We start from the raw sequence: 19,409 nt of genomic DNA on the forward strand, positions 1-19,409 counted from the left end.
CACAAAATTAGCTTTTACTGAGGTATCACCCTGTACCCAGCATCACAGCGTACCCAGAGAAACTCAACAGGCTGTTCAAAGTGAGATGTGTGGTGTACAGTATCCCAGTGTTGTGTGTTCTATGTGTTTTGCATCTGGCTGCCTCATAATGCATGTGTGATGATGGTGCTGTGTCACGCCATGTGGTGTACTGTCTTGCATTTTGTGTAGTAGTCAGTAGTGTGCTCTTGTGTGTTGCATCTTGCGATGTGTGTTGCGTGCTTATATGCTGTCTCACATGCGAGTTGTTGTGTCTAGCTTGGAGTCGGTGCTGCCTTATCTGTTTTGCTTGGAGTCGGTGCTGCCTTATCTGTTTTGCTTGGAGTCGGTGCTGCCTTATCTGTTTTGCTTGGAGTCGGTGCTGCCTTATCTGTTTTGCTTGGAGTCGGTGCTGCCTTATCTGTTTTGCTTGGAGTCGGTGCTGCCTTATCTGTTTTGCTTGGAGTCGGTGCTGCCTTATCTGTTTTGCTTGGAGTCGGTGCTGCCTTATCTGTTTTGCTTGAGTCGGTGCTGCCTTATCTGTTTTGCTTGGAGTCGGTGCTGCCTTATCTGTTTTGCTTGGAGTCGGTGCTGCCTTATCTGTTTTGCTTGGAGTCGGTGCTGCCTGATCTGTTTTGCTCGTTGCTTCCTCTGTGGCCTTGTGCCTTGTTTTCTGTGTGTCTTCATTTAGCATCTTCTGAGACTCTCACAGCTCACTGAGCAGAGAGCTGCTGAAACCCCCTGCCTCTTCCCTCCTCCCTCTCCACTCTTCTTCCCTCTTCTTCCCTCCTCCCCTCTTCTTCCCTTCCCTCCCCTCCTCCCCTCTTCTTCCCTCCTCCCCTCTTCTTCCCTCCTCCCCTCTTCTTCCCCTCCTCCCTCTTCTTCCCTTCCCTCCCCTCTTCTTCTTCCCTCCTCCCCTCTTCTTCCCTCCTCCCCTCTTCTTCCCTCCTCCCTCTTCTTCCCTCCTCCCCTCTTCTTCCTCCTCCCTTCCCTTCTTCCCTCTCCCTCCCTTCCTCCCTCTCCTCTTCTTCCCTCCTTCCCTCCTCCACTCTCCACTCTTCTTCCCTCCCTTCCCTCCTCCACTCTCCACTCTTCTTCCCTCCCTTCCCTCCTCCACTCTTCTTCCCTCCTCCCCTCTTCTTCCCTCTCCTCTTCTTCCCTTCCCTCCTCCCTCTTCTTCCCTTCCCTCCTCCCTCTTCTTCCCTCCTCCACTCTTCTTCCCTCCTCCCCTCTTCTTCCCTCCTCCCCTCTTCTTCCCCTCCTCCCTCTTCTTCCCTCCTCCCCTCTTCTTCCCTTCCCTCCTCCCCTCTTCTTCCCTTCTCCTCTTCTTCCCTCCTCCCCTCTTCTTCCCTCCTCCCCTCTTCTTCCCTCCTCCCCTCTTCTTCCCTTCCCTCCTCCACTCTTCTTCTCTCATTTCGCCCTTGTATCCCTTCATTTTCTCCATCTCTTGTTTTCCGGTCCAGTCTCCCCGTACCTGGTCACAGTGCTCACCCACACAGCGGAGAGGGGAGGAGAGGCTCCTCACTGTGTCGCAGTGTCTGTGGGCTGCTTTGGCCTCGCACAGCCTGACCAGTGTCCTCACTTCCACTGCACTAACACTATTATTAAAATACAGATTGGAAGATGGACAATTGAGTGGTGAAGTCCCGCCCCTTCCGTTTGCCTCCGTGGGACCTATCTTTCAAAAAAATTTGAACGGCAGTCTATGGCAAAAAATAAATTATTTTCTGGTCCTGGTTGACTTGTGCCTTGAATTACCCATATGATGTTTGTCAATTTTAAAGACAATCGTTCGAGACGAGAGATGTAGTCCACTGAGTGGATTCGCACAAAACCAACATAACTTTTGAAGTCTATCGAACAACAGTACTTTCTTGACGTGAAAAATTATCTTTTAAATTCACACACATTATATGTGAAATTTGTGGCACAATTCAAACTGGACCAAAAAATAATTGTTATCTCTCCATTAACTCCCGTTCATAATTTTTTGAAAGATAGGTCCCATGGACCGGAAGTAGAAGGGGCGGGACTTCACCACTCTATAAGGGCGTGAGAGAGACTGGAAAAGAGATGCTGTGTGAGAAAGAGAGAGAGGAAGAGAGAGAGAGAGAGAAAGAGAGAGAGTGTGTGTATGTGTGTATGAGATGAGAGAGAAAGAGAGAGAAAGAAAACAAGTGTATGAGTGAGTAAGTGGGGGATAGACCGAGTGCTATCCTTATCCAGTAATGCCTGGAGCAAAGATGCGATTCATGTTTGTTTGCCAACCTTTTCACACTGAAGATTACAGGAGCCATTATGACTGACCCATTTGGCTCTATGAGGATCTCCATCTGTCCAGTCTCTACTCATGGGGATGCCAGAGACGTCTGAGTGCCTTTAACTGTGTACTCTCTCCAGTCCAGTCCCACGGGGGACTTCACTGCTCTCCCAGTAAACTGTAGCCCTATGCCCTCCAGTAATGAGGTTTCTCCCTCCATCTTTAGAAACAAAAAGTCAGCCATATTGCAATTTATTAGCTAATTAGCAAACCTAATTAACTCAGCTGTATAGCCGTATAATGTAGGCCTAAGCTTCACACACAGAGCCAGTGTACTAAACTGATAAGTTCCCGTACAAACAGCTTTTGAGTTTGGCTTGTGGTTGCTTATCCTGCCTCTGTCATTTTTTTTCTTCTACTCTCAGAAGTATTATCGGCTAGTTGCTAAAAATACATTTGTAAATACAACAGGGAGTATAGTGTTGACAAGAGGGTACGGGTGCACAGTGCCTCTCTGGCCCTGCACGGTGTTCCATGGGAACCAACACCACCCAACAGCAGCTAACCCTGACCAGGCCCTGACCCACTCCCTACTCAGACGCTATGTGGCATAGCCTTAATATTGCTAATGTAACGGTAGCCAGTTGGTACGTAGCTATATAGTATATACAGTATGTTAGGTAAACCTCCCTCCTGACACCTTAAGAGATGTACTAGTAAGAGATGCTAGCACCCATGGGTTATGTTCCCCGGTCCCATACAAAGCGGGGAACATAGGTACGCTCCCCTCGCTCCTCCCAATCCGAGGTGCTGCAAGTTGCGGGTTCAAGTCCAGGTGAGTGCAGGACTGAGCCGCGCGGTCAACACAATGCAGGTTACACTAGCACCATTCCTCATTGGCTACTGCTGTTAGAATCCTTGTTCACAAAGTTTTTAAAAATAAATAAAATAGCTATTGAAAGACCTGTTCTCATGGTACTTCAATCAGGAACGTACTTGATTTTGTTCATAGGAGGGTTTGGATGCTTTATAATGTGATGCAAGGTATGGTAAAAACTGAACGAATCAATCAGGTTGTATTACTGTAGGTACAAACTAGTACCTCAGGTCACAAACTGTAATATCAAAAGTGGGTGAAAGCACTTCTGACACACTGCTTCCAAACAGCAGTCATCTGATGGCATTCACATGTGTAAGATCAGCAGAGTTCTTGACCTCTCCCACGGATAACTCCCAACATAAGCTGTGCTCCTCAACGAACACATATCTGAAGACAATGAGCAGTAAATCAAGCCAGGTAAGAACAGCAAGCAGCACTGGCAATAAATTCACACACAATTAACCTCGATGAATGGTTACACACAGAAACATACTGTATACATTCACTATGCAGCTCAGTTGCAATAAACAGAAATAATAAACATAGGCCTATGCCATTCATTTTTGGTCCTCCTTGCTGTGAGGATATTATAAGGACACTCACAGTATGAAACAAAATGAATAGCATACAGGGAAACCTGTAGCAAAACACTAGGATGGAATGGATGAAACAATGAAGTATACAATAAGTAAGGGATAATGTATAGAACGCCGGTCATTATGGGGAAAATAAGTCCCGACAGGGCGAACCGGAATCTTGTTTCGCCCTGAAGGGACTTATTTTCCCATAATGACCGGCGTTCTATACATTATCCCCTTATTATAACTACTTGCCAAAACTAAAAAAAATAAACTCCATGATATGTCTCTTTACGCTTATTTGTTACCGTTTCGTTGTGGCTTTTGCTGAGAAACAAATAGTTCGCAACACACGCTGAACTTGAATCAAACATTCTTTAGAACACAGCTGATCAACCGTCTGCTTTCACTTTTTTAAAGTATATATTTTTGGGGCTTTTTGCCTTTATTTGGACAGGACAGTGGAGAGTGAGACGGGAAGCAAGTGGGAGAGAGAGATGGGGTGGGATCGGGAAATGACCGCAGGTCGGACTCGAACCTGGGTCCCCGTGGGCACTCGGACCCGTATATGGTACGGGCGCTGTAGCCTGCTGCGCCACAGCGCCCCCTGCTTTTACTTTTGAATGAAGTTCCAAGCGCAAACTCCGTTGCCATTGACAGCGGTCATTCTTGTTTTCAGAGGTCCTTTCCCAAGAAATAATGACCGCTAGAACTTTCGGAAATCCGATTCAAGTCAATGGAGCATTCTACTTGCATTGTGAAGAGCCGTATAATAAAAACAAACCCACTCATGAATAGAACTACTGTGGCAAATGTGTAATAGTAGAATTATAGGACATTATCACTATCTGATCAAAGGAAAAAACAAGAATACCCTTATGATACACCCTTCATAGCTTTTCTCAGTGTTTCATGGTTACTTTCCACTGCACATATTTTGTGGTCCAGCATGCTCTGCCTGCCTTGGGACACATACACACAAAATGTCTTTTTTATTATGACCACACGTTATAGCACTGTGCAATAAATAAACCAGGGCACGCAGCAGAGTGAAAAATGAGAATCATTTTCTTTCTCACCATGTAACTACTGGTAGAAGCGAAGCCATTCATATAGTAAGCAGAGCTGACTAAAGCACCTATCATCCCCTTCCTCGCTGTCACCTGAGGGTAGGACCTCGGGAAGGAGACGTGGGCTAAAATAGAACTCTCAGAGAAGGTCTCCTCCCTCATGGAATTCTGGAGTCACCATCGGCTACTTTCCACTACAGGACCTGTTACAGTATATGGAGCCATCAGAGGAGCCATCCAAATGACCGCTCTGGGAACACAGACAAAACTATTGTAGCCACATGGAATTCCTTCCCACCGTGGGAACCAGTGGGAACCAGTGGGAACCGTGGGAACCAGATCCAAAACTACAATTTATTTTCAGAATCTGTGTTACAGTGTGTTGAAAGAACTGCATATAAGAAAACATGTCAGATGTTGAGAAATGCATGAGCTTTGCAAAGGTACAAAAATCCATCTGAATTGAGAAGATTTATAGAGTTTAGCACACATAATAGCTTATGATACCACATTTTCCCAAAATAATAACACTTTATACAGTATATTGAAGTGTAGTGATACACTGCTCTTCTACCTAAAGCTTTTAGATTGGTAAGATGACTTGTAAGGGTATATGAGATTTATTGTACTTCAATATTAATTAAAGAATTCACTAAATGCTTTGGGACATACTGTACATGTCTGCACTGCAACTCAAAATGTGTCCTGCAAAGTGGAATGAAGATAAGATAGATTAAAATCATAGAAATTAAATGCACCTGTTCTAAATGGCATCTGTTGATTTGCAACAAATAAATTAACTGCACTGACTTGCATCGGCAACAAAACAATTTCCTAAACAGGGTATCCCGCATGGCAATTTATATACTGTAAACAATTATCAACAAATGAGTCCACACAAGTGGAGCCGAGACTACCCCATTCTCTCCATGCTGAGAAGCTGGATAATAACCCCTCTCCAGCAACTGTGCAAATGGTCGCTTTCTGCTAATGACAAAGCTTGCTATCTGTTGCTGCCAAACAGATGTATTACCCCTGGAATGACGACTGTGAATGTGTCATCTCTCCTTTCTTTCTCTCTTCCCTCTCTATCTCATTCTCTCTCTCTCTCTCTTTCTAGTATATTTGCCTTCATGTGTTGTCAGGGCAAATTTGAACGGCATCAGCGAGAGACTATTCAGACCTTCGCCTGCCGCCTTCTCTCATTCCCTTCCTCCTTAACTCTTCCACCCTCTATCTCTCTCCCTCTCAGATGATCACAATAAATACTCATATCAGCTGATCTCTCTCCCTCTTTCTCTCCCTCTCTCTCCGTCTCCATGCAAGGAGAGGCAGGGCACAAAGCTGACATTGTGCAATTGTCTCTGGTGCTTCAAAGCCGGCAGGTCTTTAAAAGTCGTTAAAAAAATCAAGACAAAGAGGAGGATGACAAGAGAGGGAGGAGAGAGAGACAGAGAGAGAGAGAGAGAGAGGAGCATGAGCTAAATTTGGACCTAAACCACCTTAAGGAGAATGCCGTTCTCTATGAGATTAGTTCTATTACAGCGCTAACAGATAAAAGCCCTGCTTGAACTGGAGGAAAACCGTAACAACAACAAAACAATGAACTGTTTGTAGTGATCCTGTTATTCTCACTGCAGACCATCAGGTACTTGAACAGCTGGCCCCTCAGCTGTGGCAGTCTGCAGAATATGAAAGGGAAAATAAATGTAAATAAATAAATAAATAAATAAATAAACTAGAGTGCATTTCCGGAAGAACTGCGAAAGTGTGCTTGCTCTGGTGCTGTTACTTACTAGCCTGGGTGCTATTCCGAACTTAGTCCCACCCACAACATTTGAGGTCGGGAAGTTCGGTCTGGCAAGTATGCTCGCCCTATATCGGGCGGACCAATCAAATCAGGCTTTACGATGATGGACAGGTGAGCAACAGTGCCTGGTCTATCACGTCATCTGGATTAGGCTTATGTTTGAAACAAAAACGCTGTGGCTAGAAGGATACATGGCTTTTAAGACCCCTTATGGAAAATTCATATTATTTAATGAGGTTGTATCACTGAAAACGATTATTTCTGAAAACTTTGGCCAAAGTTGAGATGTGGGAAAACTGGTGGTTTCACTTTCATCAAGGGAAAACAGCTGTTGCATTCGACATGTTCCCTCGTTCGTTTTGAAATCTCTTGATTGACCACCTGTTCGAGGGATTTGCGACAGCCTTTCCCAGCTGTTTAACATGTTTGTAGCATATCACTGTTCAACAGAATTATTTTTAAAAACGGAGGGGATATAGGCCTAGGCTATCCGTTTTTCCTAATAGCATACCCTACTACGTATGATTTCGCTAATGAGTGTTGTAGCCTAGGCTAGGAGTTATTGATGGCACTAACATTTACAAAAGACCAGAAAACAATGTTAAGGCATTTGTGGAGAAGAAGGATGGTTCCTGTGTTTTCTTCCTACACCTCACGGTAAGCTATTTTGTTGCTCTGATTGGTTAGGTCTATCCAATTGAGTGCAGAGGCATTCTATTTATATATGAATTTGCATACTTGTAACATTTTTTAATAACACTCTCCCATCATGACATTAAACAATAATTATAATTAAGATTTGAACACCATGGATGTGAAAACTTAAGAAGAACAATAAATGTGCTGCTTTCAGCAAGCGCACTTAATAAGGTAATGAATAAATACAGCCTAGAGGGCCGGCGTGGGCCTCAGATGGGACAGGCTACTGGTTGTGTTTGCACAGTGGAGGCTCTGTGTGAGCTGGAAGCTGCGGCGTAGAGAGAGAGGGGTGTAGAGAGAGAGAGAGCGGAGCTCTGCCGCCGTGGCGTGTGCCTCCCCTGGGACCTCCTCCTCTGCACCCATCTGCTCTCTGTCTGCATACCCTGGCGCAGTGGAACACACGCAAAGCAGCAGCCGCCACGCCACTGCACACTTCTGGCTTTGCTGAATTCGACACATGACATTTTTAACACATTGCCATATGTCTCCCACCCCCTTTTCCTTTTTTTGCTGCTAGATTCACATAAAGTCCAGCAAAACACAGCCAATCACAAACCGGGTTGACAGGGGGGAGGGGGCCATCTGACAGAAAAAGAGCATTCTCTCTCTGATTGGATGGGTCGGTGGTTGCAGGGCTCTTCCCATGGGATCTTGTGACTGGGAACTGACCCCTCCCGGATAAACAACCCTCTGGGGGGCAGAACTGGGCAACATCACAGAGCTGTACCAATCCCGAGGAGGGGGTTCACCAGAGGCTCTGAAGCTACTCCACCACCGCCATGACGTCCACCACTCCCCAACCAGTAAATTCACAAGCCAAAAGAGCTGGCCAGCTTTTCAGGGCCTTCACTCCCCCCACACATCATGAACAAACAGGCAAACAAGATGGAGAGAGCAAAGCTGATGATTCCACAGTCCCACCCAAACATGTGGAACTTCTGTGCTCATCCTCTGCCATGTCATGGGAGTCATCATGAGGTACTCATGCCTACGCTAATAATAGATGTGGGAAAGTAGATAACTGGTGGAACTACCACCCCCCCACCTCCCAAGGGTCTGATCAATGCACTGGAACAGAACACTGTACAGACAGATAGACAGATGTACAGACAGACATATTTAGACAGATACACAGACAGACACATAGAAAGATAGATAGATAGATAGATAGATAGATAGATAGATAGATACTCAGTACTCAGTCAGCAGTGGGGTGGGGGTGTTCAGTGAAGCGTGAGCTGCCAACATAGGCAGAGCCTGAAGGGAGGACTGGGGCAGACATCCTCTCATCACACCAGCAGCAGACAGCATATATCTCACACAAACAACAGCAGCTCTCCTAGTTGAATGTATGTCTGTCTGCCTGTGTATGCATGTATGTGTGTGTGTGTGTGTGTGTGTGTGTATGCGTGTGTGTATATGTGTATATATGTGTGTATATGTGTGTGTGTGTGAGTGTGTGTGTCTGTCTGTCTGTGTCAGTGTCTGGGTGTGTTTGGTTATTATTTCCTCCTGTCACCCAGCTTTTCTCGAGCACACTTTGTGGAAATAACTGCAGCGCTCACGGCGGAATGTGTTACTTGGGGGGTGAGGCAGCAGAGCTGGGCGCAGGGAAAAATGAGATGTCAACCATGATGAAGTAAAAGCCTGAAATGCAAAGCTGCTCGGGCCCAGACACAGACGGCTGCCAACGCACCGAAGACAAATTGGGCTTTGATAAGAGGGAAAGGGTAAATAAGTCTACATTACAGGCCTTCACATACTTTCTGAGGAGCGATCCATCAGAGTGTGATTAAAGTTGTCCCCACCCCATTTTATAGTGCTTTACATACATCCTGCTTTTTTTATTCCTATTTACACTCACGTTCAACTTTGCCATTATTTTTCCCTTGCCATCAACTCATAAGCATTCAAAGGGATGAAGTTTGGCCATCTGGGACACCATACTGGGCTCAGCTCTGTTGTCTTTCACTACATGAATCTCTCTCATCATCTGTTTATTCTGTCACTTCTTTTCTCCCTCTTTCATCCTGAATGTTCCCTTTCACTCTATACATTTCTATGTAGGACCTCTCTCTCCCTCTCACTCTCTTCCTGATTTGTCACTTCCTTCCACAACCCCCCCCCTTTCTCTCTCTCTCTCTATCTCTCTCTCTCTCTTCTTCTCCCTCTCTCTTTCATTCACCACAGATCTATGTGACCCTTGCCTCCTCCATCCATTCTCAGAGCGGAACACCCAGCAGTGGTGCTGACACAGCAGAGCGGTGACCCTTCAGGAAGAAGCACAAAGACAGGCCAGGCCACAGTCTTCCCTATTTCCACTCCTCCTCCTCTTTTTGCTCTCTCCGTTCCCTCTTTCATTTACGTAACCTTATCTCTCTATCACATTAGACGTCACATGCCTGTCCCTATGCTCTGATTCTGTCCTTTCGAGACCAGTTTATCTTTCTCTGCCTCACAGGGAAAGGTAGGTCCTTCTCTCTGACTACTCAATGAAGAGTGTAATGCCTAAAACCAAGCATACACAGTTATACAGCCTATTTACCACTCTTAACCAAACACAGATTGTCAATTTTGATTGCAGGGCTTTCAAAACAGAGTCTGTAACTCAAAGAGTCAAAAAGGCTGTTGATCAATGTTGATTTCCCAATGTTGATTGGTACACCCCAATTTGCCTCTGTGTACTCTTTCATTGGATTGGACCAACTTGGCTGTTGTTATGGAGAGGCAGGGGCACAGTGCCAGGCTGGCGTGTGCCCCCAGGCTGCTGCCAACCCCCCCCCCCCCCCCCACACACTCACATACACACACACCCTCTGTACCCACCCACCATTGTCCTCTACCTCTTCTGATGCCAAATCCCTCTGTGTGTGAGTGTGTGTGTGTGCGCACGATCAATAGCTAACCGCCATCTCCCTTACATCACCACTGTACTTCTCTATTGGGGCTGTCTTACTAATGTTTTGGTCTGGACTCGACGATCAGGGGGGATCGGGGGGGGGCAGACACAACGGAGACCTGGCCTGGACAGAGGTAAATCAAGAGGTGCTCAGCATGGCGTCAAAACACATGAGCGCAGCGTCAGGGGGGTGGGTGGAGAGAGGAGAAGGTGCCAGACGGTGGTGGGCGGGGGGGTTGCCTTTTAAGGGGCAATCGATCAGGTGGACAGCCATTGAGGCACATTAGGGTCTTGCCTCGGGCAGGCGGTGCTTCTGAGGCAGCACGCCCCAGACTAGCCTCTGTGACACCCACAGCTTGCAGCCAAGAGACTTCAAAGGGACCCAGAGATTTGCCACCGTCTTCGGTGTGAAATAACTGCCATCCCATCTACCCATGAGACAATGAGCGAGAGAGAGAGAGAGAGAGAGAGTGCAGAGCACATTCCGTATCAAAAGAGAAAATGAGATCAAGAGGGAGAAGCCATTAAAAGCAGCATGGCTGCAGGTGTTCCATTGCACTCGGAGAGTGTCTGGAATGTTGGACAAGGATGGAGGATGTCTGAGGCTGGGCCTCCTGCTCCTATCTGTCTGAGACACTCTGCTTTGGCAGACGCTTTGGTCTTACTGCCGCCCGTCCGGCTGGCCGGCTGGCGCAGCGCTATCTATCTGGGGCCTGTTCTCCTCAGCCATGTGAGCGGGTGATGACATGAAAAGTTCTCCACCGAAGTCCCCGAGGCTTGGAACACTTGCATGCTCCAGTGGAGCCCAAATAAAAGAAAAGGAAGAGGCCCTGAACAGTAATAATAATAATAATAATAATAATAAGCTTTATTTGTATAGCACCTTTCATAGAATGCAGCTCAAAGTGCTTTACATTTGGAGCATGTAACATATATAATAATAGTATTATAGTCAGTCAGTCATTATCAAACACTTTCACTTTTCTTCATTGCTGTGGCCGTTTATGATCCAATCAGCAACATATCAGAAATATAGAAAATAACATGTAACAGTTATTAGAGAAGAGTCAGTCATTCCCCTTTGTTGCTGTGGCCGTTTATTATCCAATCAGCAACATACAGTATCAGAAATACTATTATACTACTATGGATGTATAAAGGCTTTGCTGACAAATGCCTAGGCTAAACAAATGCTTAGGCCCTGTTGATGTGGACTCCAAGCAGCCAGCCTTAGCTTGTTCTTAGCATATGTCGCAATTATTTGACTTTATACACAGACATTCAAGATTGGCAGCCTTAACCCTTTACCCCCCACAAGCACGGCACATGAACAGGGTGATGTGTGTATGTATACGCGTGTGTTTGTGTGTGTGTGTGTGTGTGTGTGTGTGCGTGTATGTATACACATGTGTTTGTGTGTGTCTGTGTGTGTGTGTATGTGTGTGTGTGTGTACAGTATGTGCGCATATATATATATACAGTGATGGCCAAAAGTATTGGCACCCATGCTAAAGTTGACTGAAAAGAGGAATATAAAATCTTTTGGAAATTGACACCAATTTTCTTAGTGAATGAATAATGTATCATAAATAAATAAATGTTCTTCCTTAAAAAACAGGGGTCATAAGTATTCCCACCCCTATGTTAAATTCCCATAGAGACAGGCAGATTTTTATTTTATATCACATACCTTGGCCTTGGGAATTAAAATAGCCCCACATCATCACATACCCTTCACCATACCTAGAGATTGGCATAGTGTTAATTTCGTCAGACGAGACGAGAGGAAATATGTTCGTCAACGACCTTTTTTTTTCATGACTAAGACGAGACGATGACGAGACGTCAGTAATGTCCTGAAACACTGACTAAGACTATCTTAAGATGCATTATTGTTGACGAAAAAAGACGAGACTAAAATGTTTCGCATGAAATAAAAACTAAGATAAAATCTCCCTTCATGTTCGTCTACAAAATGAGAAGACAGAATATCTAGCTGTTACGTTTTCAAAATATTCCGAATGAGTTCATACGCAACAGCTTTCCTGTAGGCTAGTCTACGTGCTGCTGCTGCAACCCTGTGGCTGCAACACGAAACTACATGGAACAAGAACACTGGAGATTTCTGCCAGAGTTAGCAAGCTAACTACCTAAGCTTTATGCCACAATGCTACATACCTAGAAGTTGACGCTTCTCTCATACAAATTAACATCCCCCAGAATGTCCATACGAAAATGTTCAGCATGTAATGTCAACTATTCATCTAGTTAGACTGATGATGCAAAGTTTGCTAGCAAGTAAGCTAATATAGAAATTTCACTAGCAAGTTAGCTATGGCTAAGATGGAGAGTCTGTTTGGGGAATGTGTTGTGTTTGGGCGCATATCGCCATCTAGCGAGGCGGAGTAAAACATTAATAGTTTGGCCTACGACAGTGTTTCTCAAACTATTTCAGTTTCAGGACCACTTAACTAACCCTAGCTAAAAAAAAAAAAAAAGATTAGACCTACTTCAACAGTAGCCTATAATTAGTCTATAGGCCTACTCACTGAACCACCTTGCTTATTGTCTTTGCACTTTGCTTATTGTGTCAGAGGATTCATTCTGTATGATTTAAACTGGCATATCTTACATAGACAGTGTTGCAGAACTGTTTGGATTTAACTACAAGTTATTTGGCAAACAACTCATCTATATTATATTTTACCACGTCTGCTCGCGGACCACTTGGGATAGCTTGCGGACCACCAGTGATCCCCGGACCACACTTTGAAAAACACTGGTCTACGAATATGACAGTGGTCCACTCAAATCTTTTACTGTCTATGGTCAAATCCCAGCCGAGCTATAACTGTAGCTCGACTTACCTGTGCATGTAAACATACTGACTGACAAAAAATCAGAATGAGTAATTATAACAGACGAGTAGCCCTGTGGACACACAATATTGTTGGAAAATTGAGATGTGTGAAACACTATTTGACTCAAATGGTAATCAGAAATAATTTGTTATAAAAAAAAGACTAAAATGTGTTGACTAAAACTGACTAAGACCAAGATACCTTTAGTTTTCTTTTGACTAAAACTAGACTAAAATGACGAGACTTTTAGTCGACTAAAACTTGACTAACAAAAATGATATTTGAATGACTAAATATGACAAAGACTAAAAAGGACATTTCGTCACAAGACTAAGACTATGACTAAATTAAAAGTAGGTGACAAAATTAACACTAGATTGGCATGGGTGTTATTTCAGTTAGCCTATTAGCTGGTTTGATGCTCATTGAGCTCAATGCAAATCAAACCAGCTAATAGGCTAACTGAAATAACACCCATGCCAATCTCTAGGTATGGTGAAGGGTATGTGATGATGTGGGGCTATTTTAATTCCAAAGGCCAAGGTAACTTTATCAGGATGCACAGTATTCTAGATCCATGAAATAACTGGCCTTTAAAAATAAAAATCTGCCTGTCTCTATGGGAATTTAACATAGGGGTGGGAATACTTATGACCCCTGTATTTTAAGGAAGAACATTTATTTATTTATGATACATTATTCATTCACTAAGAAAATTGGTGTCCTTAAAGGTTAGATATTTCCTCATTTTTCACTTAAGGCATTAAGATCAATTTCCAAAAGATGATTTTATATATATATATATATATATATATATATATATATACACAATATTGGCATATATATATATATATATATATATATATATATATATATATATATATAGAGAGAGAGAGAGAGAGAGAGAGAGAGAGAGAGAAAAGAGAGAGAGATATTCCAATCCTCTACAGTTACCGTGACATTAATACAGGAAATAGACCTTAGTGAAGATTTGCCTCAAGTGGAGAGCAAGATAAACAATAGCATGATCTATGATCATGACAAGAGACATGACAAGAGCTCTGGGACCAGAGAAAGAGAGAACAGACAAGGACAGAGAGACAAATAAATAAAAATATAGATAGATACAATAGATAGATAGATAGATAGATAGATAGATAGATAGATAGATAGAGATATAGAGCGACAGAGAAACAGAGTGAATGTAAGGTTGGTAAATGTTAAATATAGCCTATGCAGTGTGCTAGAGCTTGGAACTACCCACTGTGACACACTTGCAGCAGCGGAACCCTGCTGTATGCCTTATCCTGACTGTGAAGTCAAGCCCGAGTCGAGACCAGCGCGTCTGATCACTTCACTTCACAGCGTCACACAGAGCACAGCGAGTCTGGAGTTTGGTGCATGCCTCTCTCTGACATGTTGCCTAACACAAAGTGTCCCAGCCTTGTTGCGTAGAGGGAGAAATGCCCTTTCCACTTGGCTTCACTAAACCATTGGCCATGGCATGACAAACATAGCCAGGGCAACCATACCATGACACAAAGCCACTTGGTCGTTTGCCCCATTAATGAAACCACTGAACTGGCAGTGAATAGCCATAGCGTCATACCTACGGGTTAACTGGATGCATGATTCAGTCAGGTATGTGTGTGTGTGTGTGTGTGTGAGTGAGTGAGTGAGTGTGTGCAGTGTTTCCCACAGAATTGAATTCTATTTGTGGTGGTAGGTTTGCAGAATTAACCTGAATGCAACAGTTTTTAACAAATTAATGCGGTGTGGTTATGATTAACCAGATTTAAGCACAACTTAGTACAACCAGGAAAATCATTGTGTGGTGGTCAATGTTGATATTGTGGTGGGCTGCCACAAATAAGTCAATGTATGGGAAACACTAGTGTGTGTGTGTGTGTGTGTGTGTGTGTGTGTGTGTGTGTGTGTGTGTGTGTGTGTGTGTGTGGTGGGCATGTGTGTAGGTGTGTGTGTGTGGTTTTAACATGTGTCTATGGTGAGCGTGTATACAAGCATGAATGGATGTGCAAGTATTTTCAATGTTTCCGGGCATGCATGCATAAACACATCTAGTGGGGCAAAGTTATTCACTGTAAATATATCTCCCACAGACGTCACTATCTCTACCATAACTCTGTTTGTACCATGACTGGACTCATGAACAGTCATGGTACAAACAGAGAATTCTAAATAAGAATCCAAAATCCAAGGCACAAGCAACTCTGACTCACATGCTAAAAAGCATACAAAAACTAACCATTTGCGGCTAACTTGATACCTTATGTTATGTTACTTCACATACAGAGTAGCATGAGTATTTCTCTACTTAACATTTTAAAATAGCTAATAATAAAAAAATAATAATGGCAATTACCAGGCAAGTAATTGAATAATCACATGAAACCATATGACCTGGAACGACTGGGTCTGATAACAATTAATTGATTTTAGGCGACATATAAGTAACTGTCTGACCTCGAAACAAATGTGATGTCTGTAGCTTGTATATATGTGCCCACTGGTCTGGGACAGCACTATGTGTTATTTTTAAGCCCTTATGTAACTTCTGCCATCATTGACAAAAACGAGGTGGCTATGCCCTCTCTCCCCCATCACAAAAGCCCAATCGTGCTTACTGAATCTCGCACGTCAAACTTATATAACTGACAAGATAAATGTATTGATAACCCAATAAGACCCTTGTGCCAACCTATGTGCCAATGTGATGTGGTAAACTTGCTTGCCAAATTCTGATGCACCCTTGAGTTTCAGTGTCATTCAGTGAAAACACTTTACAACCCTTCAGACTTAATAGGCCCTTGATTTCAGTGTGACCACTGGAGCTTGTAAAACAGAAATTATTTCACACAGTACAGTCCCACACAATGGCCTGACACCAAAATGATAATGCACATTCCCACTGGTTCCAGTAGTTCCAGTAGAAAATGCTTTTCTCAAAGAACAGAGTAAACATGGTCCACGTATCTGTACTTGTGGTCCCCAGAATACAGTAAGACCAGGCTTTTTATTGCCACAACACAATCAGCTAGGCCACACTAGGAATGAGATAATGGTGGGACACTCTTCAGTTTCTCTCATCTGCAGCACTTCACTTCCCTCTCTGAAGGCCATTTTTACTCCCATTCCCTCCCTAATTAGGCTCAGGTGGTCATTAGCTGCTTAACAATGTCTGTGCCAGGTTGGAAGCTTGGATGATTGGAAAGGAAAATTAATTCGTAGGAGGGGTGTGGGATATCATGGAGTGGGATATCGCAGACAGTCTGTGTCTGTGAGGGTGGTAAGGAGGCAATATAAATACAGAATGTTTTAAAAACAAACACAGAGAGCACATCACAGCACAGTGGGTCAGGTTGTGCTTATGCGAAGGCACTGACGCAATTTAAAAACACTCTCCACTGGAGGCTAAGACACTAAGATAGTTTATGTGGCACACAGTACTATTCAGTCTGGCAAGGATCTGGGCCTAGTCCTGTGGATCATGGCCAGACCCAAGCCAGATCTCCTCTGGGCTGGCCTACTCTCATGGATAGCTACACTAATGTAACATAGCAATTTAACATAGGTATGCCATTTTACCATACTCCCGCAAAGGTTGTGGGAAGAGTTGTTTTCAAGGTTCACAGTAATATGGTCATCCTGATGGAATACAATAGCTAAACTAACACTCTCACATATCTTAATATATAGACTTGCAGCTGGAATCTTAATACATTACTGACTACTTTACCATGCAAGTTATTTGACAGGCTATGAAAATCTTGCGCGTAATGTCAAGAACTAATTATGTTAAGTCTTCAAACAATTGTTGTGCTCAAGGGAGTCATGGCACTGACCTCCAGAACTGACTTAGACAACATCCTTTTAATGTCTTGTTCTTATACTCATACTTGTTGAACTGGGAAATCTAATGTTTATTTTCTCTGCAATTGAGAGCCAAATGAAATTAATATGAAGACGATGAAAACAATCTAGTCACAGAGTGAGACCCCCTGTTATACCACTGTCTGCCTCTCACATATACAGTAGGCTAAACATACCGTTTCCTATGTCATCACAACTGTCTGTAAACATAGGGGCCGCAGGCTTATGAGAAAAAGACGAGTCTCAAACATTTACCTCCGGTGCCCTCGCTGTTCATATTACAGGCGATATTTTCAGACCCTCTCCACTGCCCGCTCACTCATAACATAACGGACGCGCATTGGCAAAACAGACGAGTACACAAGCCGAATACGAGCTTCCTACCTTCGGTGTGACAGCTGGAGGAGAGGATGGTGTTAGGAGGTCTGAAGAGGTAGGGCAAGTACCGGGAGAAGCATTTCATCTTTTTGGTTGTTGTTTGCAGTGCATCACTCTATAGTCCACATAGCACTGTATGCTTTTCTCGTAGACAGGCAGGTCTAGATCTGAAGTGAATCGAAGGTTCGTAACAAGGAAGCTTAGGGCATCATCACTTATATAAACACGAATCCTGCCTTCCAGTCTTTCCCGAGTGGAACGATGTCCGTGTACGGCTTCCCCCGTTTACCATTCTTTCCTCCTGCCGCTAGAAAGGACGCGAGGATGTGTTTTGCCGGAGTCGGGTGGGAGGGGGCTACGCAGAGAGGGCGGAAAATAGGGAGTTTTTTCCTTCCTAGGGAGAGCACCTGCCTCTCCCGTGTTCACCTACCAGTCGGCTTCGTTCGCTCTCTCTCTCCCTCTCTGGAAGAAAGTTTACCAGTGCAGTGGTCCCTCCCTTCTCTGCATCATCGGTACGTACTAGACCACGATGATTATAGCATTTTCCTGGAACGTTAATTAATAATCCATGTAGCCTTTTTATGCTTAGTATGAACTATTTAGTTGGAAGTTGTAACAACATATTCTGTAATATTGAATGAAATACATTAAAGTAATCATTTTATAGTTTCCGTTTTGCCACTGAAAGGCCTTACTGTAACACCCTTATGTGGGTCATTAGGACAGAAAATGCTCGTTATTTACATAATCCCTAGATAGTTCAAATTAAATCTCTTAAGTATGACCCTGTCTTAAGATTCCAAACACGCAAGAGAATTAGATATGCCCTATATAAACTGAATACGGTCTATATCCGGTGTTAAACCATGTCTACCAAACGCTAAATTGGCTTGACAAAGTATGACATCCCTTTTAGATATTAATTTGGCTGGGTGCTGTGATATCACCCTCTTGTGCACGGATCAGAAATATCTGTGCAAACGCTGGATGAGGTCATCATTCAGTCCGAGTTGCGCAAGGCTGGCCTCTTCACATTTCCAGGAAACTGAGTCCCACAATGAAGATCTCCAGCAGACCAGAAAATAGACTGTCAAACTCTTATAGATTGATTATAACCACCAATACTCATCGCATGGTGACACTCGCCACGCATTTGAAGGAGGTAGTCTCACTTCCTCTGGACCAGGAAGTGCCTGTCAAATACAATTTTGGGCCATTCGTGTCCATATCTATAACTGTCTCATGCTATGACATGTCCTGTGCTTAGAATACATTCCAGCCTTCAGTTGCACATTTTGTTTATGTATTTACTCACATAGTTTTTTTTTTTTAATGTTCAATACGTCTGAACATTGTCACATGACAAATGAATACCACCTCAATATCCATTTTTTTAATCCACAAATTGGAAAGGGGGGGAATCAATACCCGTTTCCTGCACAAGGGGCAGAGAAGCCATCTGTTTCTCTCTAGTGTATCAGCATATGAAAGCCTCTGATTCTGCCCTCTGAGTAACCCACCCTCCCTCCTTCCTCCTCTTGCCACTGACACACACACACACACAGAGAAAGAGAGAGAGAGAGAGAGAGAGAGAGAGACGGTCATTTTTTATTAGACTCTTTTAAATTAATTGTATGTGTGCCATGTTCTGTGAGTGTGTTTGTTGAGTGCAGAGGCTGTGGGGTTTTTTAGAGAGAGAGAGAAAAAAAGAGATTGTGTGTGTGTGTGCATGTATGCATGTGTGCATGTGTGTATATGTGTGAGACTCAGGGTTATATACATTTATGATTGTGTGTGTGATTCTGTATGTGTGTGACTTTAAATGTTTGCACACGCATACAGTATGCCCTTATGTATTCAGCTGACAGCATGAACAATCAGGCTTGTTGTGTGGCCTACAACACTCCTCTCTCAACAGCTACCATTAAAACCTGCATCTCTATTGTTAAAAGTAACAAGGGCAACAAAAATGGACAGCAAGGAGAGCCCTTGACTCCAAAATGACGAACGACGCCGGCGTCTCTCATAAGAGGTTCAATTCCATTAGCGTGAGGCACGGTTCCTA

The 19,409-nt window shown here is 43.7% G+C and overlaps 1 protein-coding gene across 1 annotated transcript in view; it reads right to left on the reverse strand.

Annotated features, from left to right (window-relative positions):
• Window positions 1-17,783, reverse strand: part of ppp2r2bb (protein phosphatase 2, regulatory subunit B, beta b) — a gene marked incomplete at its 3' end in the record, with an annotated part of 75,843 nt that extends 58,060 nt beyond the window's left edge. The window contains 1 exon segment of the mRNA XM_048237721.1: window positions 17,351-17,783. Within this exon segment, the coding sequence (XP_048093678.1) occupies window positions 17,351-17,429 (79 nt within the window).
• Between the last annotated feature and the right edge of the window lie 1,626 nt (window positions 17,784-19,409).

Source organism: Alosa alosa, chromosome 2, assembly GCF_017589495.1.
Source record: "Alosa alosa isolate M-15738 ecotype Scorff River chromosome 2, AALO_Geno_1.1, whole genome shotgun sequence".
NCBI lineage: Eukaryota > Metazoa > Chordata > Actinopteri > Clupeiformes > Clupeidae > Alosa > Alosa alosa.